General features: G+C 36.5%; 8 protein-coding genes across 8 annotated transcripts; 4 read left to right on the top strand and 4 right to left on the bottom strand.

Moving 5' to 3' along the window:
* Positions 1 to 485: 485 nt before the first annotated feature.
* MONOS_13357 (putative N2,N2-dimethylguanosine tRNA methyltransferase) lies at positions 486 to 3821 on the bottom strand. Its single transcript, XM_067866050.1, has 5 exons — positions 3321 to 3821; positions 2311 to 3232; positions 2092 to 2177; positions 890 to 1843; positions 486 to 762 (listed from the first exon to the last, which is right to left on the bottom strand). The coding sequence occupies exons 1-5, from the start codon at positions 3806 to 3808 to the stop codon at positions 567 to 569; spliced, it is 2646 nt and encodes an 881-aa protein (XP_067732056.1). The 5' UTR covers positions 3809 to 3821; the 3' UTR covers positions 486 to 566.
* A 59-nt stretch (positions 3822 to 3880) lies between these two features.
* MONOS_13358 (uncharacterized protein) lies at positions 3881 to 4653 on the bottom strand. Its single transcript, XM_067866051.1, has 2 exons — positions 4311 to 4653; positions 3881 to 4253 (listed from the first exon to the last, which is right to left on the bottom strand). Exons 1-2 carry the CDS (start codon positions 4440 to 4442, stop codon positions 4008 to 4010), a joined length of 378 nt encoding a protein of 125 aa, XP_067732055.1. The 5' UTR covers positions 4443 to 4653; the 3' UTR covers positions 3881 to 4007.
* Positions 4654 to 4992: 339 nt separating this feature from the next.
* Positions 4993 to 7525, top strand: MONOS_13359 (Protein disulfide-isomerase; the record flags this gene model as incomplete). Its single annotated transcript, XM_067866052.1, has 3 exons — positions 4993 to 5033; positions 5087 to 5244; positions 5298 to 7525. The coding sequence occupies 3 exons, from the start codon at positions 4993 to 4995 to the stop codon at positions 7523 to 7525; spliced, it is 2427 nt and encodes an 808-aa protein (XP_067732054.1).
* A 176-nt stretch (positions 7526 to 7701) lies between these two features.
* On the top strand, positions 7702 to 9571 carry MONOS_13360 (DNA repair protein RAD51, RAD51C). Its single transcript, XM_067866054.1, has 6 exons — positions 7702 to 7829; positions 7882 to 8136; positions 8202 to 8306; positions 8373 to 8442; positions 8516 to 8966; positions 9084 to 9571. The coding sequence occupies exons 1-6, from the start codon at positions 7709 to 7711 to the stop codon at positions 9306 to 9308; spliced, it is 1227 nt and encodes a 408-aa protein (XP_067732053.1). The 5' UTR covers positions 7702 to 7708; the 3' UTR covers positions 9309 to 9571.
* Positions 9572 to 9636: 65 nt separating this feature from the next.
* MONOS_13362 (putative PHD finger protein) lies at positions 9637 to 12528 on the top strand (the record flags this gene model as incomplete). The annotated part of the gene is made up of 7 exons (XM_067866055.1): positions 9637 to 9676; positions 9785 to 9889; positions 10117 to 10267; positions 10337 to 10481; positions 10576 to 10729; positions 10881 to 11108; positions 11279 to 12528. 7 exons carry the CDS (start codon positions 9637 to 9639, stop codon positions 12415 to 12417), a joined length of 1962 nt encoding a protein of 653 aa, XP_067732052.1. The 3' UTR covers positions 12418 to 12528.
* Positions 12529 to 13218: 690 nt separating this feature from the next.
* On the bottom strand, positions 13219 to 13491 carry MONOS_13363 (uncharacterized protein; the record flags this gene model as incomplete). The annotated part of the gene is made up of 1 exon (XM_067866056.1): positions 13219 to 13491. One exon carries the CDS (start codon positions 13489 to 13491, stop codon positions 13219 to 13221), a length of 273 nt encoding a protein of 90 aa, XP_067732051.1.
* Positions 13492 to 14998: 1507 nt separating this feature from the next.
* On the top strand, positions 14999 to 18608 carry MONOS_13364 (uncharacterized protein; the record flags this gene model as incomplete). Its single annotated transcript, XM_067866057.1, has 7 exons — positions 14999 to 15011; positions 15062 to 15184; positions 15253 to 15277; positions 15326 to 15409; positions 15468 to 15576; positions 15690 to 16575; positions 16816 to 18608. The coding sequence occupies 7 exons, from the start codon at positions 14999 to 15001 to the stop codon at positions 17739 to 17741; spliced, it is 2166 nt and encodes a 721-aa protein (XP_067732050.1). The 3' UTR covers positions 17742 to 18608.
* Positions 18609 to 24566: 5958 nt separating this feature from the next.
* On the bottom strand, positions 24567 to 27497 carry MONOS_5571 (putative NADK protein 2; the record flags this gene model as incomplete). The annotated part of the gene is made up of 4 exons (XM_067875732.1): positions 24567 to 25530; positions 25600 to 27309; positions 27365 to 27441; positions 27494 to 27497. The coding sequence occupies 4 exons, from the start codon at positions 27495 to 27497 to the stop codon at positions 24787 to 24789; spliced, it is 2535 nt and encodes an 844-aa protein (XP_067732049.1). The 3' UTR covers positions 24567 to 24786.
* Positions 27498 to 27566: the final 69 nt, after the last annotated feature.

Here is a 27566-nt window from a genome sequence, read left to right as displayed (position 1 = left end):
TATTTGTTGATAATTAATATATTTACGCTTTCAAATTAACGAAAAAACTTATTTATTCAGACGCATTCTTCAATTTGTCGAAATTTAGTGAAATGCAAAAAATAATAAAAAAACGAAGTGTTAAACAATGAAAAATAACCAAAATTATAAAGAAGTTATGTTCAATAACAATAACAATACTTAAAAATCTCAAAACAAAAAGCTCATGAAAATACGAGCAAGTCTTTGATCTTAAAAATAAAACAAAAAACACCAGATCTTTTCACAAAAATTAAAATTTGAAAAAATATTTTCTGAAATAGTATATTATAATATATTAATTATTTTCTATTATTTATTTTTTTCTGAAAGTGCTCTTGAGAGCCAGAAAATTTATGTCCCGATAAAAAAAAAGGGGATATGATAAATTACTGACCCTATATCCTTTCTGATTATTCTTTTCAGTTCACGAAGTTCTCCTTATTTTAAGCAAAACACAAAAGCGCCTGATAGTATTTTGATGTATTAAATATGCGAGATGGATTTTAAGTAATTTTCAAAAAAGTGAATATTCAAAATTAAATAATTCATGATATGTGATTGCTCACGTCTTGCGAGCTTGTGCTCGATTGCATTTTTTCCAACTTCTTTTTCTCCTTTTTGCTTAAAGTTTTCTCTTTCGGACCGTACACTTTCGCATATTCCATTCTCATTCTTTCTCTTTCTTTTCTCTTTTCTTCTTCTTTTTGTGCCATCTTTTGCTTCCTCTTCTCGGATACTTCACTGAAAGTTTTTTAATAAATTGATAAATTTATAAATTAATAAGCAAATCCAAAATTGTAGTTTTATTTAAAGCAAATTCAAACAAAAACATTATTCAAAATATAAATACAAACATATATAATCAAACCCTTTATGTGCCTTCGCTTTTGGTCCAAACCCCTTTTCCGCCATAATAAATCGTGGAACCGGCAGTGCAAACTTGTCTTCTGATGCATCAACTGGAGATGTTTTCACTGTTTTCCCTGAACGAGGCGCAATTTCACTCAAAGTCAAGTGCATAACAGTCAAAATATGCGTTTTGGCTTCTTCAAGTGCCTTTTGCGCTTCTTCAGAAAGAGAAGAGCATAAAGATTTGGAGGAATCTTTGCTTGACTCTTCGGATGAAGGAGATAAAGAAGAGGAAACAGAAGTTGTCGTTTCTTTTGCTTCTTTTGCTGCTGATGTCGATGACGATGATGATTTCGTTGCTACTGAAGAAGAAGAAGATGTTTCCCCATCATTTTCTCCATTCCCATTCACCACTTTCCCATACAGCGACTCTTCTATCTGGTCAATCGTGATACTTTCGACTTCTGCAGATACAGTTGCCGGCAGTGGCTCATAATTCGACTGCATAATTCCCCTCAGCGCCGGCACACGGTTTTCCTTCAGTTTTTGCGTTCTTGTAGGACGAGGCGCTGGAAGCAATGCTTTTATTGAAGCTGAATCTGAAGTCATTTTCTCATTTTGTGCCTTCTTGTTGGCTTGTTCAATATCCTTCTCGCACAAATGTGCATTTGTATTGTCAGTTTTATCTTCTTCATTTTTCTCTTTCTTCTCTTCAATCTTATCGTTTTCGCCTCTTTCTTCTGCTTCTAATTCATTCGAGCTTTCGTCTCCAGCATCATCATTAGCTTCATCATCAGCACATTCACACAATTTTCCCTCTGTTTGAATCGCTTTCAGATATCTTTGTGGGGTGCGCTGCTGAATGAGATGCTTGAAGAAGTCAAACACAACCATCGGTGGAGCAGTCGTTTTGATAAATGTTGGTCCGCAATGCGACTGAGACACGGAATATTTGCGCAGAAGAAGATAAGAACTGGTAAATAGAAAGAACAGAGAGAGAGAAAGAGAGAAAGAGAGAAAGAGAGAAAGAGAGAAAGAGAGAAAGAGAGAAAGAGAGAGAGAGAGAAAGAGAAAGAGAAAGAGAGAAGAGAGAAGAGAGAAGAGAGAAGAGAGAAAGAAAGAGAAAGAAATAAATAAAATTCATTAAAAGTGATTTTTGAAGAAATAGCGTGAAAAAAAAAAAGAATAATAACAATAATAATTTTTTTTCAATTGACAAACATAAAAGTCGAAGGTGGAGGAGAGCTAACTGAAAAGAACCCGCACAAATCGCTGTATGAATAGTAAAGTGGAACATCTGGTAATTCCTGTTAGAACAAATAATGGAATGAAAGAGAAGGAAAAAAAAAAATAGATACAAGAAATGAAGAAGTTAAATTGTTTTGATTTCGTTTTTCAAATAAAAAAATTTTTTTGTGGTTAATGTGAATAATTTCAAACCCTTAGCAAAACCCCGAGTGTTCCCAGCATTCTTTTCTTTGTTCGAAATATCCCTCTTTTTGGCTTCTCTTCTTTCATATCCTTCTCTTTTTCTTCTTCTCCTTCACTTTCTCCCTTTCCTTCCTTCTTCTCTCCATCTTCTTCACTTTCCTCTATCGTTTCTGAGCTTTCCATCAGTTTCTGTGTCATCTTCATCAAAAACGGCTTTGAGTGCAGCGGGCTGCTCCAAATAGGACCTCCAAGATTCACTCTCCCCACACGGCAGCAGGGGCAGCGATCATTCGCCTGAAGACTCGAAGAAGAAGAAGAAGTGGAGGAGGAGGAGGAGAAAAGAGAAGGCACAGGAGAAAACGGAAGTCCAGCCTGCACATGAAACTTCTCAGTCACGTTGTCTTTGAACGTTGTTTCCTCTGTCTCTTTACCAGCTGGAATGTAAGATGATTTTTCCATCTTTTTCTTGGCTTCCTTTTCGCTCTTCTTTTCCATGATGCACTGGAGCCAAAAGGCCGGGCAGCTGTTGCACTGCCACAGCCAGCTCAGATGGCATCCCGTTTCCTTCGCTTTTGTGGGCGATATAAACACTCTCACAAAGCAGCGCACATAAAAATCGACTGATAGAGACAGCTGCGGAACAATGTATTTTCCGTGAAGTGCAGCACGCGTGGCGAGTGTCGAAAGAAGAATGCGAAGCGCCATTTCGTGGCAATATTTTGCTTTGTGAGCAACAACTCCGTATTTGTTATAGCAAGTATCAATATGATTGCCTGCAAGAACGCCCATATCTGTGCATGTCACAGCAAGCAGCCCTCCATCCGCAACAGATTGAATCGCAGCATCAATAAAAGGAGCTGCAGTTCCATAAGGATCAAGATCAATGATATTGAAATATGTTTTCTGGTTTTTATTCAATAACATATAAAAACTGAAATGTTTATTTCAATATCAAGTGTTGAAGCATTTGCAAACAATAAAAGTCAACATTGCGGCACTCTTCTGAAAAGTTTACAAACCTTGCATCTCCTTGATTTGCATGAAAACAAGAAGGATTAATATTGTTTAACTCGATATTTTGGAAAATTGATTTCACAGCATCTTCATCAAAATCATTAGCATAAGCAGTGCTAACGTAAGGAACTTCAAGATAGTAACGAAGAGCTCGAAGGCCAGATGCAGCAAGTGCATCAAGAACTTTTAAACCTGGAAAGTTTTCCGTTTTTCCATCTTCTTCACATATTTTTGGTCGAAGTTTTGCTTCATTTTCTTTTTGGAGCATATCTTTATTGGTGTAATTCTGCTCTTCATCTTGATTCCTTCTAAGTTTTGAAGAAGAGCGCTTTTTTTGCTTTATTTCATATTCCTCTTTCATATCTTCAGCAGCAATCATCGCCGCAAGCATGCTCATATCTCTATTAAAACATTGAACGGGGTTATAAAAAACATCTGTTCCAACATGAACTTTAGCCCTTCCTTCTCGAATCCAAGAAGGTTTTGACTCCATGAAAGTATATTATGGTTACATTTTCAAATAACAGGCTTATTCTCGAAGAAAATAAAAAACATGAACTTATAATTCTTGTACGAGTTAAAAAAATTTTCTTTAAAAAGAAATACGCAAAAATTTGTTTCAAAAAAATTACTTGTTTCACTTGTGGCAAATACATTTAAATGAAGTGTGGAATTCATGCAAACAATTAGAATTAATTGTTAGCTTTATTTTGTTCTTGGGGGCGTTGTCGTTTTCTAATGCAGCCTCCGTCGAGAAGTATTTGATTAGCTTGTCGATTGCATCCTGTGTTACAAAATCTATGAACGTCAAGACAAACGAATGCCTTCTGTGAAATGCATCCTTTCATGCATTCATCTTGTTTTTCTTCATCAGATTCTTTTGAGCACATTTCAGAGCACTGAGGATAACTGTCTTCAAAGCACGTGGAAAGTTCGTTCTAAATTCAAATACATCAAAGAGTGCTTGATATTAAATTAAAATCAATAAGAAATACCTGGCATTTAGCTCCACATTGATGTCTCAGTTCAGTTGCATCAAGTTGAAGATTTTCGCATTTTCTGCGAAGAGACTGTTCGCAATTAACAATCGCCAGTAAGCAACATATTGCATAATAAATGGAAATCATTTTTGATAAAATATATGTGTTAATGGTTTGAGGTCTCTTTTCACGTCAAAGTTGACATGACAACTTATAATTTCTTTAAAAGAAAAATAGCTGTTACTTTTTATTCAAAATATTAATAGCAGTATAAAGGAATTTCAATGATTTAAATTCAAAATTCAATTACAACATTAATAAAAAATGAAATTAAATTCTCTTAGAAATAAATTAATTTATATGGGTATTCAAGCATAATTATTTTTGTTCTGTTATCGTATTTTGTTGAGGAGAATATTTGAGCAACAAAGCAAGGATGCTCAAATCACTTTTTCTATTATTATTTTTATGTATTTATTCCGAAGGGACTTCATCGGTTGTTGAATTGAAAAATGATTATTTTGACCAATTAACAGAAAAAGGAATATGGATGTTTGCTTAAAATTCATTATTGCTTGCTTAATGTTTTTATTGTTTCAAATGATACATTATCATGTTTATTTTAAAACTTGAAATGTTTAAAGAGTTGTATGTTCTTGTACTTATTTCCTTGAATTTTTACTGCAAATTTATTTATATGATATTGAAAAAATTGACCCAGCGATTTTATGCTCATTGGTTTGTGTAATATGTGTTAAATATTTATCAATAAGTTCATTTCTTTTTACAAGGTGTCATCGATGTGCTGCAATGGAGCCGGAATGGATTAAAGCAGCAAATATTGCTCCTCCAGGCGTAAGTTACGGAAACGTTGAGTGTGAGAGTCAAAAGCATTTGAGAAAAAGAATGGGAGTTAAAGCATATCCAACAATCATTGTTTTTGAAAATGGTACAAAGCTTTTTTTAAATTTTATAATTTGAATGAAATTCAAATTTTTTCAGGACATCCGATTCAGGAATACACCGGGGAGAGAACAGCAGCTTCATTTGACGCATACGTCAGAAAGATGGTTGAGAAGCCTTTTGTTACTGATTTTAGCATTATTGAGGTTTTAGATGTATTGACAAAGCCTCAAAAAGAGCCAGAATTTGGATTGGATGCTCAGTTTAATAATTTTTATTTATTCACACATCCCAGTGTTGTCTCTAAAGATTTTATTGTTGAAAAGGCTATGAAATCCGAGCCAAAGCCCGAATCAGCTTTGAACATTCAGCCAGCCGAAATCTTCTCCATCCTATCACAGCATCAGAGACACACACTTTCGCGGTATTTTATTGTTGACACAACACCTCTTCTTCACATGCCATCAAACAAACAGACAGAAAACTCCAATGCGAACCAAAAAGAAAAAGAAAGCGCTCCTTCCCGTACTCAAAAGTCCAGTCAATCATCAGAAAACTACTCATCACTCGAAGATGTTAAAGATACATTGAGATTGATTCTGTCTGAAAGAGGGCGGCAGTGTTCTCTTGACGGCGTGCAGCTGCCTCAGCCATCACAGAGCATTGACAAGTATCTCGAGTGGATGAGCGACGAGAGCAAGTTCTTGCTGCTTGCGGCGGGTGTAAATGGCCATTTCGTGTCTGTTTTCCCATTCACTTCCGAAAGCGAGGCTTCTTCTGTGCAGATTCCGCAGTGCTACTCTGGAAGAAAAGTAGCGAAAGAGAGTGAAACTACAACATCATCAGATTCGGAAGAGGAAAAAGTGGATTTCTCTTCTTCTTCTTCTTCTTCTTCAAGCTCTTCTTTCATCTCGCCTTTCATCGAGAAAAACGGGATGAGGGCCCACACTCGGAACCTCACCGCCACATCAGTGCCACAGCAGCCTCTTCCGCGCTGCTCAGCCAACTCTCCTTCCACCGCAGCCCAACGACTCACCCTCAAATCTGGCCCGCCTCCGCCGTTTCGCCCAGACGTGGTGCTCTTGTTGGGCACAGACAAATACGAGAGCAGCGCTTCAGAGCCTGTTCTGACCGTCAAGAAGAGCACGCAGACGCTGGCGAAGCTGATTTCTCTGTTTGTCTTCCGCAACCTGAACCCGCCCTCTGCTGAGTACACGTCGGCACTGGGCGACTGGATGGAAGAGGCTAATGCGCTCAGTGTGATTTTGGCGATTCCTTCAGAGCCGCTCAGTGCAGACGCAGAAAGAGTGCGTGTTGCAACTGACGGAGCTTTGCTTGCCCAACGGAAGCAGTCGTTTATGAGGCTGTCGTGGGATCTGATGTGTCCGCGTGTGGAAGGAAGTGCAAATGCAATGAAACACGATTCTTCTTCTGCTTCTTCTTCTGTTTCTTCTTCTCTTCCATTGCCTAAGCTGTCATTATCTGATACCAATACATCGCTGGCTAATCCGCTTATTCCTCCAGATGTCAGCGGCAAGCTGTACTTCTCTATTCTGAACACTACGAAATATGTGCGGTTTGACAAGTGGTTTGGGCTGAAGCAAGACGAAATCGCGTCGCCTTCTTCGCCTTCTGAACACGCAGTGGTGTTTGTCTACAATGCCACTTCAGAAGACACATGGACGCTCCCAGACAGCCTCGCAGTGAACAACTCTCCCCTCGACTTTCCAGAGCTGAAGGAAAAGGGCAATAAGAAAGAAGGAGAAGGAGCAGCAGCGACTGGAAGTGGAGCGAAAACACATTCATTGAGGCCTCTTAATGCTTCTTCTCTTACCCAGTGGCTTGTTGGTATTGGACGCAGCGCCATTGCGCCCTCCGGGTCGATGGCAGAGCCGCTGTCGAAGGCAGACCACTTCACGAACTGGATCACCGATCATCAGACAGGAATCATCATTGGGGTGGTTCTGTTTATTGTGCTGTTCTTTGTGATTGTGATTGTGATCGTGGTAAAGTCTGAGCCGCTGGATGAGAACGACCCCGCAGTGCAGAACCTCATCCGGCAGCTGGGCGGAGGCGGCGAGGAGGACAGCAGCGAAAGCGAGAAGGAAGATCCAGAAAAGGGAACGGTGAAGGAGGAAGAGGAGGTGCAAAGCAGTCAGTTGTTGCAGGAAAAAGAAGAGAATAAAGATATAAGAAGACGTATTCCACCTCAGGCAGAGGAGAACAAAAACAAACAAGCATTAGCATCAAAAACAAAGGATCCGTTAAAAACTCCAGATATAAGTCATGAGAAAAATTCTAAAAATAAGTCTAATAAGAAAAAATAGATAATTTCCATTTCAACAAACAAATCTCTTTTTTAAAAAATAATTCATTATTCACATATATTTACATTAATTTATGAAAAAATAACGTCTTGTTTTTATTTATTTGATAATTTTATTTTCCATTTCTTTCCAAAATTTTGTTTCTTCATCTCAAAAAACAAAAGATCCTACCCACAAAAATAAATGTCTCGCGTATCGTTGGATACATTTCCTTTTTCGCCTTCTCAATTGAGTGTTCTTCATAATTCTGGATTTAATTTTGCAGAAGATTTAGAAAGGATATCTCCATCTGATCTTGCGGAAGGTTACAATCTCTCGTTCGATTTTTTAATAATAGTTTCAAATATTTACAATAGAACTCGAATGCACCATTGAAAAAGCTCATGACATTCTAAAAATATATAAGGCATTCAGTGGGAAAGAATCCAAACAAGATAGTTCGGAAATATCCCAGCAATTTAAGGAAGTTCAATTATCACATAAATTTCAATCAACATCAGCATGGGAACTTCTTCAACATCATGCTTCAATGCCAACAATTCCAACACTTTGTGAAGAATTGGATACGGCTCTCGGAAAAGGAATTCCTTTTGGCACAATCACAGAATTTTGTATATCATTTTTTTCATTCTTCCATCCGTGAGAATTAAAAGTATTTTTTCTTTTTTGTTTTCAGGTGGAAGTCCGGGAACAGGAAAGACGCAAATTGCAATGCAGCTTTGCCTTGCAGTTCAGCTTCCAGCCTTTCATTGTGGAGAAAGTCCTGAAGCTGTCTATATTGGTTTGATGTTTTTGTTTTTAATGAAAAATTATACCGAGTAAAATTCGTATATATAATTAATCTCAGACACTGAAGGCTCATTTATGCCTGACAGAGTTGAAGCAATGGCAAAATCGTTAGTCTCATCGATACCAGAGTATTTATTTATTTTTTTTATTAAATTGTTTTTAAAAATGAAAATGTTTTTGATTTTTACAACGAATACAAAGATGTCCTTCGATTGAAGTACTTTTGAGTCGTATTTTCGTTTTTCGAACTCACACTCATACGACTTTGATTGCAACAATAAAATCCATGACTCAATTTTTACAATCTCATCCAAATGTTCGGCTTGTCGTAGTCGATTCAATCTCCGCATGTCTACGTCATGCATTTACGAATGATGGACAGCAAAGAATGAGAATTATACATGACATCGGCTCTTCTCTTCAAAATATTGCCAGGCAGAATAATGTTGCTGTTGTGTGCACGAATCAAGTCACAACGAAACCATTTCCATCGTCTTCCACAGCAAGTTCATCTTCATCTTCATCATCTCCGTCTCCTCCTTCTCCGTCTCCTCTTCCTTTTGGAACGAGCCAATCAGGGGAAGCTCGCCTTGTTCCTGCGCTGGGGGATTCGTGGACTCAATCAGTCACTCATAGAATTGCACTTAAAATGGTTAGTTCTTTTCTTTCTTTTATGTGATATTTCATATTATTTCTCAATCATTATTTCTTTTTATTTTCTTTGTGCTTCTAAAACTGCTGCAAATTGTTGTAACTTTCATAAAAAAAGTGTCTTGACCCATCGACGCAACTTCCAATACGGATAGCTACTGTATTAAAAAGTCCAGTTTCCGTGTTTTCTCTTTCGATTCCCTTCGTCATTACCGAGCAAGGATTAAGAAGTGCTTCAACAATGGAGTTATCTTCAATTCAAACTTTGTCTCCGACTCCACACTCTCCTCGTTCACCACCGAAAACTTCGCAGCGCATTTCCTCACCTATTGGAGACGAATGAACAATTATAATTGAATGTTCTTACCATAGGATCTAAATTCTGACTTTAATTCGAAAAAGATAGCAAAGATCTCTGCTGTTGATATTGTTCGGATACAAAAAGAAAAGCTCTGTAGTTGCATGTGCAATACTCAATATATTCCAGAACGTGCGAAAAATCACTTCTGCATTTGTTAATTTTCGATATTATTTGTTTTTTTCTTTTTCAATGCTTATTTATGGGGCAACGATCAAAGAAAAATCTTTCATTGAAACGAATCTCAATAACGGTTAAGATCTATCTTTTTTCTTCAGATTTTTTATCTTTTTAAAAAACTGTTTGCAATTTCATGTCAGCAAAACCCAAACGGAAAGGTCTTCCACCGATGAGTTTGGAATAACATTTTTGAATTGTTTAGATTCCCTTCATTTGTTTTACATATGGAATTTAATCATGAATTATTTACCATAACATTTGAATATAAAATAACTAAATAGCTACAACGACACTTCAAAACCCCATTAAAACTGATCCAGAAGAAGAAGAGCCCCCTTATAAATTCAAACCATGTGACATTCTTGATGATGAGATACCTGAAGAAGGTTTGAAAGTAACAAGCGTTAATATTTTTTTTCGTGGAGAGCGTGCTTTATTAATTTTTGTATTCAAGAAAATAATAAATCATATAATTTTATTCTGATGGAAAAATAAAATTTCCATTTTTTTTTTCAATTTTAATTCTTTTACCCATTTTGTTCGATTTTTCAACATATTTATGATTCATAAATTGCTTTTATTTTATTTTTTTGAATTGCTGAAACGTTATTAGAAAGAACTTGTTCGGTATGCGGTCAAATGGAAGCATCACAAGAAGATCTTATCGTCTATTGTGATGGGTGCCAAACTGCCGTCCATCAATATTGCTATGGTATTACAGATGAAGAAGTTGGGCAGGAAACTTGGCTCTGCCGACCTTGCTCGTTTGAATTTTTCAACTTTTTCTTTTCTTTTAGTTTTTTAAACAAAATTCATTTTTTAAAAAATAATAGAAAAGGAATAAAATCACGAACACCTGATGGAAAACCCAATCAAAAATTGCGATGTAAGCTGTGTGGACATCTTGGTGGAGCTATGAGTGAGTTGGCAGGTGGTGCAGGATGGATTCATGCATCATGTGCAATTCATATTCCAGAAGTTTGTGCCATTTTTTAGTTATTTTTTTCAATGGAAAACAAAAAATCAACACGTCATTTTTTTATAATTGTTTCATTATTTTTCTTTATTTCAGATCACGTTTGAGGAAGGCTGTGCAAACATTGAAAATATAAAAAAGTATCGATTTAAAGAATCTTGCTGTATTTGCTACAATCCAACTGGTGCAACAGTTAGATGCAGTGTTGATGGCTGCAAAAACAACTTTCATGTCCACTGTGCTGCAAGAAGTTTGAATTATTTATTTTTGAAGTGTTCTTAATTAAATATTATTGATAATTTTAATCATAAACAATTTTATTTATTTATTTATTTTATCATTTATCGCATTTGTTACTTAATTTTCCCATTGCGCTTATGAAATGATATATTGAACAATAGATGCTCTATGCTTCGAAACCATCCCTAACCCGTCTTTGAGTCGCGATACACTCACAGTCCAGTACTGCCACGTGCACACTCCAACTTATGAGCCTCTGACGGCTGATGAAAAATGCCTCTATTACGAGCAGCTTACGCCCCGCATATGCCACGTGTCCAACAAAGAGAAGCATGCAGGCGCACAGACAATAGAGGACATCATTGGGCTGAAGGAGACTTGTGTTAAAGGTTTGGATTGTCTTTTACATGAGTAACTTTGAAATGCTTTCTTTCTTCCTTTATTTCTTCGTTTCTTCGTTTCTTCATATCTTTCTTTTCATGTGCGAAAACATAATTATAATCTTTTTTTTAAAAAAATAAAAATATTATTTTTCTTATTCTTCGTTTACTATCTTCAGCCGGCAAAAAATCCACACCACTTCCATACAAAGACTTTGAGAACTGCTTCGACACGTTGGCAGCTGTGCTCCGTCCCAAAGCAGCACTTGCGCCGAAAATCGCATCTGCGCTTTCCTCTTCTTCCTCAGCCTCTTCTTCTTCTTCTTCTTCACTGAGCTCCTCTTCTATTTCTGGTTCTCGCGGCGGCAGTGCCAGCAGAGATGAGTATTTGCGTGGGGAGGCGCTAGAGGAGGAGCTGGCGTCGACGCTGGCGGGGGAGTCTGGGCTGGACGAGCAGGACGACTACGACGAGGACGAGGACGATGAAAGCGGAGGCAGACACCCGAGGCGCAAGGACACGATGACGATGCTGGCGGGCGAGGTGAAGGAGAAGAGGAGGAGGAGAAAGAGCAAGATGTACGACAGCTACGGCGATGAGAGCGACTCCGAGTTCAAAGCAGGGGACGAAGACGACGACGACGACGAAGACTTCTCAGACGATGGCTACTCTGCTTCAGAACTCGAAGTGCGTGGTGTGAGAGGCTCACGGCGCGGAGGCAAAGTGGGGCGGTGGAGCGAAGGGATGCACCAGCGGAAGAAAGAGGAGCCGGCGGCGCTGTCGTCGATGCCTCAGATGTACCACAACTACTTCCCGCCTCTTTCTTCCAGGCTTCCTGTTGCCTCAGCCTCGGGCCAGCCTGCTGCGAGCATCGGAAGCACCATCACAGCGCCTGGAGGAAGCGTTGGTTCAAATGGTGTTGCGCCTCCTGCCGGATCAGCTGCTCCTGTGGCTTCATCTTCGCTTGCCTCCCCTCCTGCGCCTGCGCCGATGCCTGGGATGGGGACAGCGGGAATGGAGCAGCAGCAAGGGATGACGGGGGTGATGTACCAGGGGACGTACTATCCGATGACGTCTGTGTCGATGTACCGCCCCTCCGCATCGCCTTCGGCCACTGTGGCAGCTGCCCTGCAGATGGCTGCGCAGATGGGGTCGAGGACGCTTTATTCGAGCCAGCCCGAGTACCAGCAAACTATGTCGCAAGAGCAGATGATGCAGTATCAGCTGCAACAGCAACAGCAACAGCAGCAACAACAATATTACCAGCAAACTGCAGCAGCGCAGGGTGCTTCTTACAGGCAATCACAACAAAGCACATGAATTTTTTAATTTTTAATTTTTGAATTTTAATATCTGACATTTCACATTCTCTTGATCTTTTTTTATTTTACCATGTCGATGGGTCAAAATGGTTTTTATTTTTCTTTTTAATTTGTAAACAAATTATTAGTAAAAACGCTATTCAGTGAAATGATCAAAAAAAAAATAATCGAATTGATTTCTCATTGAATAAAAGAATTGAGATTCCAAAATTACTCCGACTCTGAAGTCAAAAAATGAAAATAAAAATGAGAATTATTGAAGTTGAATAAAAAAACTTCAAATTCTTTTTGTGAAAAAATAGAAAATGAAAAGAATTTTCATTTGGTTGAGAGAAAAAAACGATGCAAGTTAAATTTAGTTGCACAAGATTCGATCGTTCGAAAATCTGTAATATGGTGTGAATGCGTAATGAATGACATTATCCTTTTGTGATGTTTTTGTCAGATTTCTTATATAAACAAAAATGAATTTTCTTTTTCTTTTTCTTTTTCAAATTCATTTTATTTCAGCGTCCACATTCATGGCGAATATCTCCACCAACGTAAAAGCTGCAATAAATATTGTTGCTCTTATAATTATTGTTGTTAATTGCAGCAATGGCAGAGGAATTGCCGAAAAACAATATCAGCAAGAAATGAATTGGGAGATGCCAAAAAGCACGATCAGCATTGAAAACAGCAGCAACAAATACTACAATAAAAATGACATAGGTGCAGCAAAAGTCATATTCTCATCGAGCGTTCATGCTTGTTGTATTCGAACAAATCTGAATATCATCAACACCTCCTTGTGTGTGACTCATCTCAATATCATCCCTCTCACTGGTTGTCCACTCATCACTGCCCAACACCACTCAGCTGCAACCATCTGCTCCTCCACTTGCCAAGTGAAACCAGCAACAAAATCTCCACTTTTCCTCTCTGCCCATTCCTCACTCGCCCTCACAAACTTCTCCCTCGCCATCCCCCAACCAGCCATCCTCTCCTTCCCCCTCTTCTCTACCCCAAATAATCTCCTCCCAGATGCCCGCTCCTTACTCCCTTCTCCTCTCTGGCTCATTCCTCCATTCATAAAATCTCACGTCAATTCCACTCAGCCTCTTTTCTCACATACTTCAGCTCCCTATTCCTGATATTCGCTCTTTCCCGCTCTTTCCCTGCTCCTCTCCTTCGACTCCTCTGTGCTCTTCCCCAGCTCTCGTCCTTTTCCATCCCCTCTGCATCCTAAATCTCATCTTTCAATATCCGAAGGATTGTTTAATCATTTCCCTCAAACTTCGCCCTTTGCCTTCTCATACTCTGCCTCGCATCCATTCCGCTTCACTCAGCCATTTCCACTGATTGTGTTCTTCAAGTTGCTTCTCCTATTCCTCCTCCTCATCCTTTTGTTGTTAATTAACCTTCAACTGCTCTCAGAGAGAAATCAAAAACGAAGCAGATGTTCTTTTTTCCTTTTTTCTTTTTCATGGAACAAAAAGTCGCTTCAGCATCCTTACCGCACATATCAGTATCGTTTTTCTTCGCATTGTTTCTCAGTTCTCATCCACAACAGAACCATTTCTGCTCGACTCTTCCGTAGAAGTCATCCTTTGAAGATGCAACCAGTCACATGAAGGAGATGAGACAGCTGACTCCCAGACATTTTCTTCCTCTCCATTTTCTTGCCTGCAGCTGTTGCATTTTTGTTTCTTCGCTCTCTTTTCCTCTCTCCAAACCATTTTCTTCCTCAGTTTCAGCGATAAGACCTTTGATGTCTCAATTGCACATTTCGGCACCATCCTCGCTGCTGACATCTGACAGTTCTCCAGAGCATTTCTCCTCGAAGTCTTTTTCTTGTTGAACCATTTTCACTTGCTGGTTTTATTCTGAGTCAATATCTTCATCAGCCATGCCAATAAACAGCCCACTTTCTTCCTCAGCCGGATCGTTCTCCGAGTTCTCGTTCCAGTCTGTTTCACTCTCGAATTCTTTTTCATCTCCTTTATCTGCCAAAAAACCAGAATTGTTTCGAAAAAGGATAAATAAAAAACAATGATTCTTATCAGTTACTAACATGCATCAAAGCGCACATTCTGCAACAAGAAGCAAATCATTTTTTTTTTCGCTTCAGACAGTACCCATTTCACTCACATAAGCTTATTTCGTGTCGCATGCGATAGAAGTTGAACGAAAAACGAAAATGAAACACCTTATGCACCAAAAAATTCAAACCATTTCGGACACACTGCATGTTGTCTTCTGCACTCTGACCCTCCTGCACGAAATTCAAAACTCAATCAGCAGTATTCTTATCTTGGATGTCTGTGCTTCGCACCTACGAACAGTCTTCGTTCCAGCTTCTATCCATCCTCACCCTTTCAATCGAAAATGCGTTGTGATTTGATGGCTGTGTTGAAATAAATACTGTTGGATTTCTGTTCAATTTTTAATTATTTTCAAATATTTTATTTTTTTATTTTTTATTTTTTTTGAATTTTGTGAATATTCATATTAAAATTAGATTTTGTTGCAAATAAAGACATCCCAGAAAATAACCAGATTGTCCAGCAATGCTAATGAACGTAATGAATGAATATCGAATGTTGAGCAAAGGTGTGTGAATTGACAAAACATATAATTCACCAGATCGATGAATTCATCAGTTTATATTAACAATTCAACAAATGAGATGATGTTCAAAAGATCGGTTGCCATGGTTGAAATTGATGGAGACATGATGTCCAGCAGCTCGTCAGATGAGTATTGCGATCTTGTGGATGTGAAAAGTGTGCATTTTTTGATTTTTGCTTTTTTGCGGTTAATGGAAGGTTTGCGTTGAATGCTGGTGGTGCAGATATGCCGATCGAAATATGGAAGCAGTGTGAAATTTTTAGTTGGGTTTTGATGTATTTTTGAAAATTTGGCAGGATTTTGAAAAAATGTGACACAAAAACGAAAATGAGGCTGATGGGGACGTCAAAGTTTTTCCGAAAGATACTGGATACGGACGAGTATGACATGCATTTTAATTTTTTCATGTGCAATTTGACGGGATTTGGCTGGATGAAGGTACTGGCATGAGATTGTGGTTGAGGAGCTGCCGCGGCTGAGAGACAACATCTACATGAGCCAGGATGAGTTCCAGAATCTGGACACGTACGATCCAAACAATGCAGATGTGTGTATTTTGTGCTGTGCCAGAGCAGCCACAGCGGGCGGCTCTCTTTTTGATGGGCTTCTTCTCGTTTTTGTTGATTTGTTGATTTGTATTTTGCTTTGCTCTGTGTTCAGGATGTTGCGGACAAGACTCGGTTTGGTCTGAGCTCGAAAGGATGGAAGGACACTATTCGGTTGTATGGGACTTTTCCAGAAGTGCTGTTTGGGAAAAGAAAAAGTTTATGGAGGGATGTGCACGATCTGAAAAGCACAATCGAACATCCGTGGATGAGTTTTATTTTGTTCACATTGACATGGATATCGCTGATGCTGTTTCTTTTCTTCTTTTTCTTTGCCATCTTCTACGCAACGAATTTTATCCGTGGGCCAGTTTTCGACAGGCTGGCTGATGATGAGCATGTGTCGAATCTTTTGACGAACAAAGTCACCAGATCGGTTTTTTCTTTCAGCCTCTCTCGGTCAAAGGGCCAGTTCACTGTTGCATTGGTGACGCTGACATTGTTTTTCTTTTTCTTTACTCTGTATTTGGTAAAGCGAAAGAAATTTTGTATATCATTTGGAATGAACACTGCGCCGTTAGTTTGCCTAATTGTGATATTTGTCTTTTTGTGCAAGAATCTTGACAATTTTGTGAATGGAGATGCGCACACGTTTAACATTCGCAATCGCTTGGTTGATGGTCCAGTGACGAAACCGTATCCTCAAAGGAGCATCAAGGTAAGTGGTGCTGGTTATGATGTTCTTTTCAGAAAAGCAACAGCCACAGAAGCTGTCACACAAAAATTCACAGAAGATGGGCGATTGATGACAAGCGCAGAAACCATTTTATTATCTCTTTTATTAAATTTTTTTGCCTTCTTTGGAGGAATGCTCGCGGGGCTTGTTGAATACAATTCCTGGCTGAGACTTCCAGAGAGGATGAGTCTCACTTTTATCACATTTTTTCTTACTATGTCCGGGCTTATTTCCACATGGGTGTTATTTTCTTTGAAGATGTGTTGTATGCAAAGTTTCAAAGGAGAGTGGGTGAGTGCGTGCATGCGAATTGATTGAGAAACAAGACATTGCATTTTTATTTATTTATTTATTTATTTATTGAATCTGTGATGCACAAAAATCATTATTTCGTTCATTCTATTCATTCTATTCATTTATTTTATTCATTTTATTTATTCTGTTCTTTTTGTGTGAACGCGAATGTGTGTGATCGGAATGATTGGGTGTGTTGGCCACCAAACAGACAACATTACCAGTTCGTGGACAATAACATTCATTCCGCTGTTCCTGACAATCATCCCGATCCATATTCTTGCTTTCAACATGAAGCTATCAAAAGTTTATGATTTCGAGACGATATGCAGCAAGAGCATGCGGTGCTGTGGGATTGTGTTTGGATCAGCTATTGGGATTGTCATTGTGCTTATTCCATCGCTGTGCTTGGACGGGATTGGGAAGTTTGACCCGCCCACTTCGAGTGGAGAGGCATGGGAAGGAGCAGAGCGGTTCATGTCAGCGGTGGTTGTGACAGACGAGCTGATTGAGCGGGCGCACAAAATGGAAAGAAACATGATGCTTTCACTGGTCCCGATGCTGGTGTGGCTGTTTGTTGAATATGTAATGTTTTGTGTGGGGCTGTATCTAGTGAAAGGGGATGTGAAGTGGATTAAGCGAAGGGTGGATTTGAAGAAAGGACTGTTTGTGTGGCAGGCATTAGCTCCGAGCAAGAGGAGCAGAGAAATGCAGGAAATACGGGCAGATGAGCGAAGAAAGAAAAAGAAAGAAAAAGAGGAGGCGGAACGAGTAGAGCTGGAGAAGAAGGAGAAAGAGGAAGCAAAGGCGAAAGCGAAGGAGATGCGAGAAAAAGAGAAAGATCAGAGGCTGATAGATGTGACGCAAAGGGAGCTGAATGTTGAAGAACTGAGTGCAGCGATTGATGAGATCAACAAGTATTACGATGAGGAGGATCGAAAAGAGGCAGAAGAAGTTGAGGCAGAGGAAGCCGAAAAGAAAAGAGCGGAGGAGGAAGCAAAGAAGAAGAAGGAAGAAGAAGAAAACGCGAAAGAGAACGAGAATCAAAGTATTTTTGATGAACCGCCCACCAATCCTGATATTCATGAACTTTGGGAAAAGATTCTGCGGAAGTGTTCGTTTTCGTGGCTGGTCTGAGCAGCATGTGGAAAAGTGAATGACAGACCAATTACACACAAACTTTTGTGTTTGGTTCTTTGTTTTGATTTTTGATTTTATTTTCGATTTTATTTTCGATTTTATTTTCGATTTTATTTTTATTTTTATTTTTTTATTTTATTTTATTTTATCATCTTAGAATAAATTTTTTCAGTGTTTCAATTTTGTAACTAGTATTTCAGTTGCAGTTGCTTTTGCTGTTTATGAGTTTATTGAAATTTTTGACTGTGCTTTTGTTGCACAGTTCTTGAAGCAGCTGTTATTTTCATTAAGAAGAGTTATAATTTTTCTTATTCATGTTTTGAGATTTTTGGATATGCAAATTATGTATTATTTTTCCATGTTCGTGTTAAACTTATTTTTATTAGAGTATTTTTTAAATATGTTTTTATGCTTGTATATGAATTTTTAAAATAATTGCCCAACAAGGTCATGCGAATTTTATCAATTTTTTGATATAGGGTGCAAATTTTATCTTGACCTCAAAATTTTATCTCAACCCTTCTTTTTTGTAACTTATTTTTGCTTTTTTGATTTGTAAAAAGGCTTAAATCAAAAACAAAATAAATAGACTTCTTGATATTTTTGTTTTTCAGAATTCTGTTGAAGAAAATTTTGATATTTTTATATTCAAAATATTATTAATATTTTTTATAATTTTAGGACCCAGATCAAAGACTTGATGGTTTTCCGGCAAATATTTTGTACCGAGCGTTTAAATCCACAGCATCAGCATTCCACATTCCTATATTATTATTTTAACTTATTTTTAACATTTTCAATTTAATTTTTGACCTTTTTTTCTCATTTCACTGTTTTTGCTTAAAACACGATTTTTTAAATAAACAAGTGTTTGTGGCAAGTGCACACTTAACCTAACATGAAATTTTATAAATATTTTTTTTCAAAACAATAAAAAATATTATTTCAAGCAATTATCAATTCAAATTAATAGCGGAAAATCGTTCATCAAAAATGAAAAATTTTTTGAAAAGATCAAAAATCCCATAATTGATATTTTTTGTTTGTGCACAAAATATGGAAAATTTGTTAATATGAGTATTTATAACAAAAATAATCAAATGTTTATTAATTATTTTTACACACATGTCTCTTGTTCCTGATAAAAAATCAGATGTTACTGATTATAACAAGCTATTTCAAGATTTAGAAAAGAGTTGGGAGTGGTTCATTCATATAATCAACTTTGATGAAACGAAAAAATGCCCATCTTGTAGAAGATATATGAAACTAACAACAGTTGATGAAACAAATCGATCATGGAGATGTTCAGCATGCAACAAATTCAATTCATATTTGAAGGAGACATCTTTTTATCGAAGTCATATCAAAATCAACTCAATTTTTCTTATTCTTTTGCATTTCGAGCAAAATTTTCGAATTGATCAGTGCTCATATTTGACTGGAGTTGGTTGAAATACAGTCGGTTATTGGTATTCTGTTGCTCGAGAATCAATTGGAATTCGAATGTCGAGTGTGAGGTTTGTTCTTGGAGGAGAAGGATACATTGTGGAAATAGATGAGGCAACACAAAGAAAAAGAAAGTTCCACAAAGGGAAAAAGAAGAAACAAATATGGCTTTTTGGTGCAGTGGAAAGAAAAGAAAATGATGAAATTGGAAAATGTTTAATTATCAGAGTTCCAAACAGAAAAAAGGAGACTCTGATTCCCATCATTGAAGCCATCATTCAGAAATGAACATCTATTTTCAGTGATGAGTGGTGTGCATATAAGTGCTTGAATTACTTAAGTTACAAACATCAGATAGTTTGCCACAAATACGAATTCAAAAATACAGAAACAGGAGTATGTACAAATTTAATAGAAGGTTGTTGGTCTCATTTCAGAAGATCATTGCCTCCATGTGGAATCAAAGAAAAGTTCATTGATGATTTTTTTGCTTCATTTTTGCTTCAACGACAAAAAGAAATGATATTCCCAAGATTTGTGAGGAATGTTACAAATTACAAACCTACTGAAGCTGCATTTCCCCATGACTATGATGATGGAGAAGGAGACGATGAAGCAGATGTTCCCCAAATTGAGCAGGAAGCAGTTGAAATTCATGAAAAAGAATACGATAACCCAGGAGATAGAGCAGATGCTAGTGAATATTCTGAATCTTAACATTTATGACCATTTTAAACAATAATTTTTTATTTTTTCATTCACTTTTAAAATTGAAATAACTAAAACCTGCTATTATTAACATGTTATTTATGCATTACTGCAATTAATAAATAAAAACAAAGACGTTTGAATTATTTTTGGCTTGTAAGGGAAAATGAGCATATGCCCTTTTGTGTTTGGCTCTTTGTTTTGATTTTTGATTTTTGATTTTATTTTTGATTTTATTTTTGATTTAATTTTTATTTTAATATTTATTTTATTTGGGTGATTATTTTTGAAATCATAAAAATTTTCGGGGTGTTGATTTTTCAAAAATTGTTCTTTTTTTGAAAAAAAAATTAAATTCTAAAGAGAAAAAGCATGATAATTGTTTTTTTAGAACAAATGGCATTTCCGAATCAAAGATAAAAATGTACTCAAAAAGTGTTTTCACTTTTAGAATTCTTATTATTGATATTCAAGAGATATTTTGCACCGAAATTTTTGTGTGAAAAAATATGATTGCAAAAAAAAGTCACCCATTTTTATTTTTATTTTTATTTTATTTTGTTTTGTTTTGTTTTGTTTTGTTTTGTTTTGTTTTGTTTTATCAGTGCTTCAATTTTGTGATTTGAATTGCAGTTGCTATTCTTTTGATGTAATTGTTTTTATTTATGGAAGTGTTTTTGTTGACTAGTTTTTGAAGCAGATTTTATTATCATTTTAATTAGTTATCTATTTTCTTTTTCATATTTTGTGAATTTTGGATTTGTTATTGAAATTTTTTTTACAAATCCGTTTAACGTGGAGAAGTTTGACTTGTCAGTTTCAAAAATCAATCAAAAAGTGGAAAGTTTCTTTTAACCTGAAATTTTAACATTTGCAACTTCTCGTTAAAAGAACTCTTATGGATTTTTTTTTCAATCAAAAGTTGATAAAGTGATTCTTTCACAAAAAAATTGAAAATATTTATTCCCTTCTTTTCGTAAACAGTCTGAAGATAAAAACATATGGTACGATATGTTATCAACATGGATGCAACATATGATAATTTTGTTCCCAGTCATATCTTGTGCATAATCCAAAATTGCACTTCACATACATAACAGGACTGTTCTTCATTTATCAACAATTGCATTAGGATGATTTATAAACCCGAATATTTTCATCAACCCGGTTATTTTTTTTTTTTTTTTTTGTTCGTTGAAACAGAATAAATACAACATAAAAATATAAAAAGCAAACATTTATTTATTTATTTAACAATTTTGTGACAGTACTAGAATTTTTTTGTTTCAATTTTTGTTTTTGATGAAGATCTGAGGAATTTTTAATTTATTTTTGATCATTTGTTTTATCCAATTTTAACCAACTCTCTTTCTTTGTTTATTTTTAATTACAATGTCATAAAACGTGCATATTGACCTTTAATAATTCCAAATGTTCTATGTTTTTATCTTTTTTTTCGAATGTTTTTCACATTTCATCATTTTTTTCAAAAAATATGTAAAAATGAAAATTACAGAGCTTATATTTTTATTTTAAAGGATTATTCATTACTGCGTCGTGTAAAAAAGATTATAATGCATTGGTAATCTAAATAATTAGTCATTTTAAATTAAATTGAACGCAAAATGAACATTTTTATCATTTTCAATATTTAATGTGTGTAATGAAAACAACAACATTTCACAAAATTTTAACTCGGTGAATGCTTTATGCAAACCTTTTTCTATTCATGTATATCATTTAAAATATGAAGAAAATGTTTTTAAGCTCTTAATTTTCATATTTTCAAATTTTTTGTCAAAAAAGATGAAATGTCAAAAACATTCGAAAAAAAAGATAAAAACATAGAACATTTGGAATTATTAAAGGTCAATATGCACGTTTTATGACATTGTAATTAAAAATAAACAAAGAAAGAGAGTTGGTTAAAATTGGATAAAACAAATGATCAAAAATAAATTAAAAATTCCTCAGATCTTCATCAAAAACAAAAATTGAAACAAAAAAATTCTAGTACTGTCACAAAATTGTTAAATAAATAAATAAATGTTTGCTTTTTATATTTTTATGTTGTATTTATTCTGTTTCAACGAACAAAAAAAAAAAAAAAAAAATAACCGGGTTGATGAAAATATTCGGGTTTATAAATCACCCTATTTCAATTCAAACAAATAAAGTAATCTGGGGTTCACAGAACAAGCAGATATTGGGTCATAATTTTATTAGTACCCCGTTTTTTATTAGATCCTAAATTTTTTTTCTCATATTGCTTTATATAGACGCTTATACGCAATGAGAATAATTTTAAAACAAATAATATATTATTATAAGGTTGTATACCAATTATTTTTGAAAATCATTTCTTTTAAAAAAAGATCTGAATTTTTTAAGTTTTATTTTTTGATCAATGTTTTGCTCGTGTTTCCACGAGTTTTTGAAACTGAGCATTTTCCTTGTTAGGATTATTTTTAAACTTTTCTTTTTAACATTTTTGGTTATTTAATAACATGAAAAACTCTTTTTTTTCAATAGTTTTCACACCTCACCTTTTTTTCGTAAAACTGAAATTTCAACAAAGGAAATTGTTATTAACATGATTGTCTGTTTTTCTATGATACATTATTTAATGTTATATCAAATATTTAAGATTACTTTAAAAATTTCATTTTAAAAAAAAAATAAACTGGTTAAACAAAAAATCAACTTTTTCATTTTCTGATATAAATACTTATTGATTAAATTTTTCATCACCTTTATTCTTTGTAACACTAATTTACAAATTATTCACACATGACTAATTCAAAAAATAACAACATGTTCGTTCTAAATTTCAGTTTTACGAAAAAAAGGTGAGGTGTGAAAACTATTGAAAAAAAAGAGTTTTTCATGTTATTAAATAACCAAAAATGTTAAAAAGAAAAGTTTAAAAATAATCCTAACAAGGAAAATGCTCAGTTTCAAAAACTCGTGGAAACACGAGCAAAACATTGATCAAAAAATAAAACTTAAAAAATTCAGATCTTTTTTTAAAAGAAATGATTTTCAAAAATAATTGGTATACAACCTTATAATAATATATTATTTGTTTTAAAATTATTCTCATTGCGTATAAGCGTCTATATAAAGCAATATGAGAAAAAAAATTTAGGATCTAATAAAAAACGGGGTACTAATAAAATTATGACCCTATGTCAAATCTCTCGTTGAATCATCAAAAAGCAGACATGTTCGATGAACTTAGTTGAAAAAGGATAACCACCTCCGTTCCTTTAATTCGATAAACGGAAAACAAATGAAGAGATTTCTTTGGTTCCAGACTTAACACTGTTGATAGTATTGAATTCAAAGCGCTTTTAATCCCTTTCAGCTTTTCATCCTAACTTTTCGATAAAACACTTTGCAATCCACGCAACTCGGAAATCGAGCTTTGCATGCATTACAAAAGGGAAATAAAGGACAATTTTCTCAGAAATTCATATTTCAAAGTCTCAACACTAACAAATATACTTTTTCTTGAAGAATTTTTCATCGTTTGAAGAATACTGTTTATGTGGCTTCAAAAAAAGAAAAGACAAGGAATATGAATTATGAATGCGATATTTCTGGTGGACAGAGCTTTGATAAAATCAGAAATTAAATTGCTACACATTTTTAACCTGAAATTCGGAAATATGTTAATCATAATGAGGGAGAGGAAAAATGACGAAGAAAAATTATAAGCAAATGCGAAAGAAATTATAAATTGCTTATTTTTTTAATATTACAAGGAAACCGACATTCTCCGAGGATAAAATTGAAAGAATTCAAACGATTCTGTAAAAACAGAAAAAACAAGGAAAATGATCCATCAAACACTTGTCAAAAATCTTCCCCAAGCTTATCATCGAGAAAATGACTCATTGAAATTGAACATTGATAAGTTTAAGTCCAAAACTTCTTGTAAATCAACAATTTAAAAAAATTATTCTGAAACATTTTTGAATATTGATTGAGAAATTTCGCAATTTTCTTCAAATGAATAACATGTCCGTATATTTTCAACTCTTTGATATTTCCAAATAATTTTGTTGAAAATTATTTTTGAATAATCACTGGAATAATAGATTTTAAAAACAAGAAAAATAACTTTTCAATAAATGGGTGAGCAAAAGATCAATTAATTCCTCATATGATAATCAAAAATTTTTTATTTCGTGTTTAAGAGCATTTATTGCTTTTGATAAATCATTTCGTAATGGAAAAAGAAATGAAAAGATGGTTCACAGTTATTTTAAAGGTATTATAAAACGAGAGGAATTTATGAAATGCGTGAAAGAAGATATATGAAAATTTGATGTTATTTGATTTTTCTTCTTCATTTACACACTAAATGTTAATGATGAAAACCTATTCACAGACCTGTTCCGAATGCAACCCATGTGGATCATTCCTTACACATCTAAGGGGCTGATTAACATTTAATTTCAGAAAATGCAAATGATTTTTTTGAATGTGAATTTTCAAATACTTGAAAAAATTTTCATTTTTTTCTCAATTTGTATTTGTTTTCATTAACTGTTTTTAATTTTTATTATTTTCTATTAAGGATGAAAGAGAGAGATAGAGAGAACAACAAAAAAGAAACATGTGAATATTACTCTTTTTTGAAAATAAAGATTTTTCGTCTTGAGAATTCATTTCATATTTTGATTTTTTGAAAATGTTTGTATCCAAAATGAAAACAATGATTGAACTTTTTTCAAAAAAGTTGTATTCCTTTTTAACAAGATGACCATAAAACATATACCAAGAAAAAACGAAAATTTTTGTAAAAGAGAGCAGGCAACACCTGAATCAATCTAAAACAAAAAATAATTGAAAAGTACAAAATTACATATCAAGTTCTTTAAGAACTTTTTGAATGATGAAAAGTTGAAGGAACGATGAGAGGTCTTGGAAGAAAATCAGACTGATTTGGAAGAGTTCCTGTGATTTGAAAGGAAGGAATTCTCTTTAGTTGAGAATGAATTTCATCTGTGAGAGAATCAGAGGATGGAGGTAAGGTTGTGGTGATAGTGGTTGAGGAAGAAGCAGGGAAATGAGTGGGAGAAGCGTTCAGCATCTGCTGCTGGTGCTGAGGTTCGAGGAGCGTCAGCCGTTTCGCACGTGAAGCTTCATCGTTGGAGTCTGAGCTGACGTAGAAATCATCCCCTTCTACAGCTGCGTCTGAATATTCCAGTTCTTCATCCTCTTCATCCTCGTCTTCATCTTCTTCATCGTCGTCACTGTCAAATTTCTCCGTATTTCTCCGTGTTTTGCATGTGAACTGGTTCAAATCGAGTGGCGGAGGTGGTGCAGGGGGCTGCTGCATCTGTGTGCGCTTGTTGAAGAAGAGGCACGTGTCCAGGCTGGCGATCCAGTCAGCGAGCGGAGATTTGCGGCAGATGGCGAGCACGGGCGAGGCAGAGCGGGTGACGACCATCAGCTGGTTTCTCCGCAGCATCACCATCCCTCTCCCGTCAAAGGTCACAATCGGAGTGTGCTTCACTTCAGGCGGGATGCGGATGGCGACGGTGGAGGAGTCTGGGACAATCAGCGGGCGGAAGGAGAGAGAGTGAGGGCAGACGGGGGTGATGAGGATGGCTGGGACCTGTTAAAGAAGAAAAAAAAATTGAAAAAGGAAGGAGAAATAATAAAAAAAAGCACAAGATAAACACACAGAAGGATGCACAATAGCGCCTCCAGCAGAAGCGGAGAACGCAGACGATCCGGTGGCCGATGCTAAGATCAGCCCCGAGGCCATCACCAAAGTGGTGTACCAGCCGTCGACGCAGAGCTGCAGTGTCTCCAGCCGCGAGACGACGCCGTTCGTGGCGACTTCGTTCATCACGTGGCACTCCAGCACGAGTGCGGGCGAGTTGCGGGGCTTCCTCTGGAGCGAGGCGGCAGAGGCGAAGGAGACGGTGGAGCCGAACGAGGCAGAAGAGGAGAATGAGCCGGCAGACGACGAAAGAGAGGAGGAGACGACAGCGTTGGGGGAGGTGGAGAGAGAGGCAGATGCGGGCGAGTTCAGCGGAGAAAGAAGAGAAAACGCGGGGATTGTTGCTTGTGGCGCACAAAGAAGCGAAGGAGAATTGGTGGTTGGACTGAGAGCAGAAACGCTTCCTGAGGAGGAGGAAGAAGAAGAAGAAGAAGAGGAGGAAGAGGAAAAAGCGGAAGAAGAAGAAGAAGAGAATGCAGAAGGAGACAAAGGAGTGAGCGATGAAGTGGCGGATGAAGAGAGGCGCTCAGGCACAGCCGCAGGGACGCGCATATTTGCTGGCAGGACGATGTCCTTCTCTGCAAACGAGGACATATCCTGCGCCTTCACAACAGTTATCCCTCCTGCCTCGAGCTGCCCGCCGCTGTCCCGCAGCATCTCCTCCATGCGCCTCCGCTCTCTCTCCTTCTTCACCTCTTCTTCCTCCGACGCCGTGTCGTTCATGTCGATGATCCGCACCCACAGTCGCGACCGCTCCATCAGACTGAACTGCCTCGTCATTCTGCACCGCCGCCGCTTCTTCCGCGGCTTCAGCAGCGAGTCTTCGCTGTCTTTGCTCAGCAGCTGCTTCGACTCTTCATTTTTCTCCTCGGCTGTGCTCCGTTCTTCTTCTTCTTCCTCCTCATCGTCTTCGCCAAAGATCTCTTCAAGCACACTTTGAGGGTTGTTTAAAGGAAATGGTGTTAAGAATCCCATTGTTCCTCCAGAAAATGGTATTATTGGAGGACAGCGCTCAGAAAAGAGCCCCGCAGCGCGGATAAGCGTCCCGTCACCTCCAACAACAACAAGGCAATCAATTTCGCTTAATTGAAATGATGGAATGCTACAATTAATGATGTACGGAGAAAGATCAATTGCAGCTTCATGCTGTTCAAGTTCCTTTGTAGGTGATGTGAGAAGAGACCTTGAATAAGAATGCCCTCTCCTTGATGACAACTGAGACGAGGACCGCGAAAGAGATGGTTTAGGAGTTAAAGGTTGAGGAATTGGCTGAGGAGATGGAGAAGTCGAAAAATATGTTTTTGCTTTTGCTTCATCTTCTGAGAGAATCCCTTGAAAATTAATTCTTAAGTCATTTAACGGATCTCTTGCTATTATCCACTCCAGATGTCCCAATTTCTTTGAATTTTTGCAGACATTCTGATTGCAAACATGGATTTTCTCCGACTCAGGAGCAGTTGAAGAGGAAATCTGAGGGCCGCAATATGGAATTTGAGTTGTATTGCAATGTTCAAGGAAGTGTGTGTATTCTGGAACTTCCATAAACACAGTCAAACGTTTGGACAATAAATATTCAACAATTTCAAATGTAGGCTTGTCAATTGAAGGAGCATTTGGCTTTCGATATACCATCACGTATTTCGGACGACGTTTCCATTTTGCCTGAATCTAAATAATCGTAAAAATCAACGTTTAAAGCTAAATGCCAAAAAAATATGAGTACTTTGTGATCAGGAGTTATTCCATTGAAATGAATTTTCGGTCCAAGAGCGTGAAGAATTCCTTCATCTACGCAATTTTCTTGTGTACAAAAATAAGTTAATGATAAAAAATTCTAAGAATTCATTCATACTCATTTAAAAAAAGAGAACAGCAAGGAAATTAGAAATAAGAAATTCAGAATGGGAATTGGATCATTAACAACC

Source organism: Monocercomonoides exilis (assembly GCF_001643675.1).
Source record: "Monocercomonoides exilis strain PA203 chromosome Unknown scaffold10-1930038, whole genome shotgun sequence".
NCBI lineage: Eukaryota > Preaxostyla > Oxymonadida > Polymastigidae > Monocercomonoides > Monocercomonoides exilis.
The sequence above is the reverse complement of the archived record's forward strand: the minus strand, read 5'-3'. Positions and strand labels throughout refer to the sequence as shown.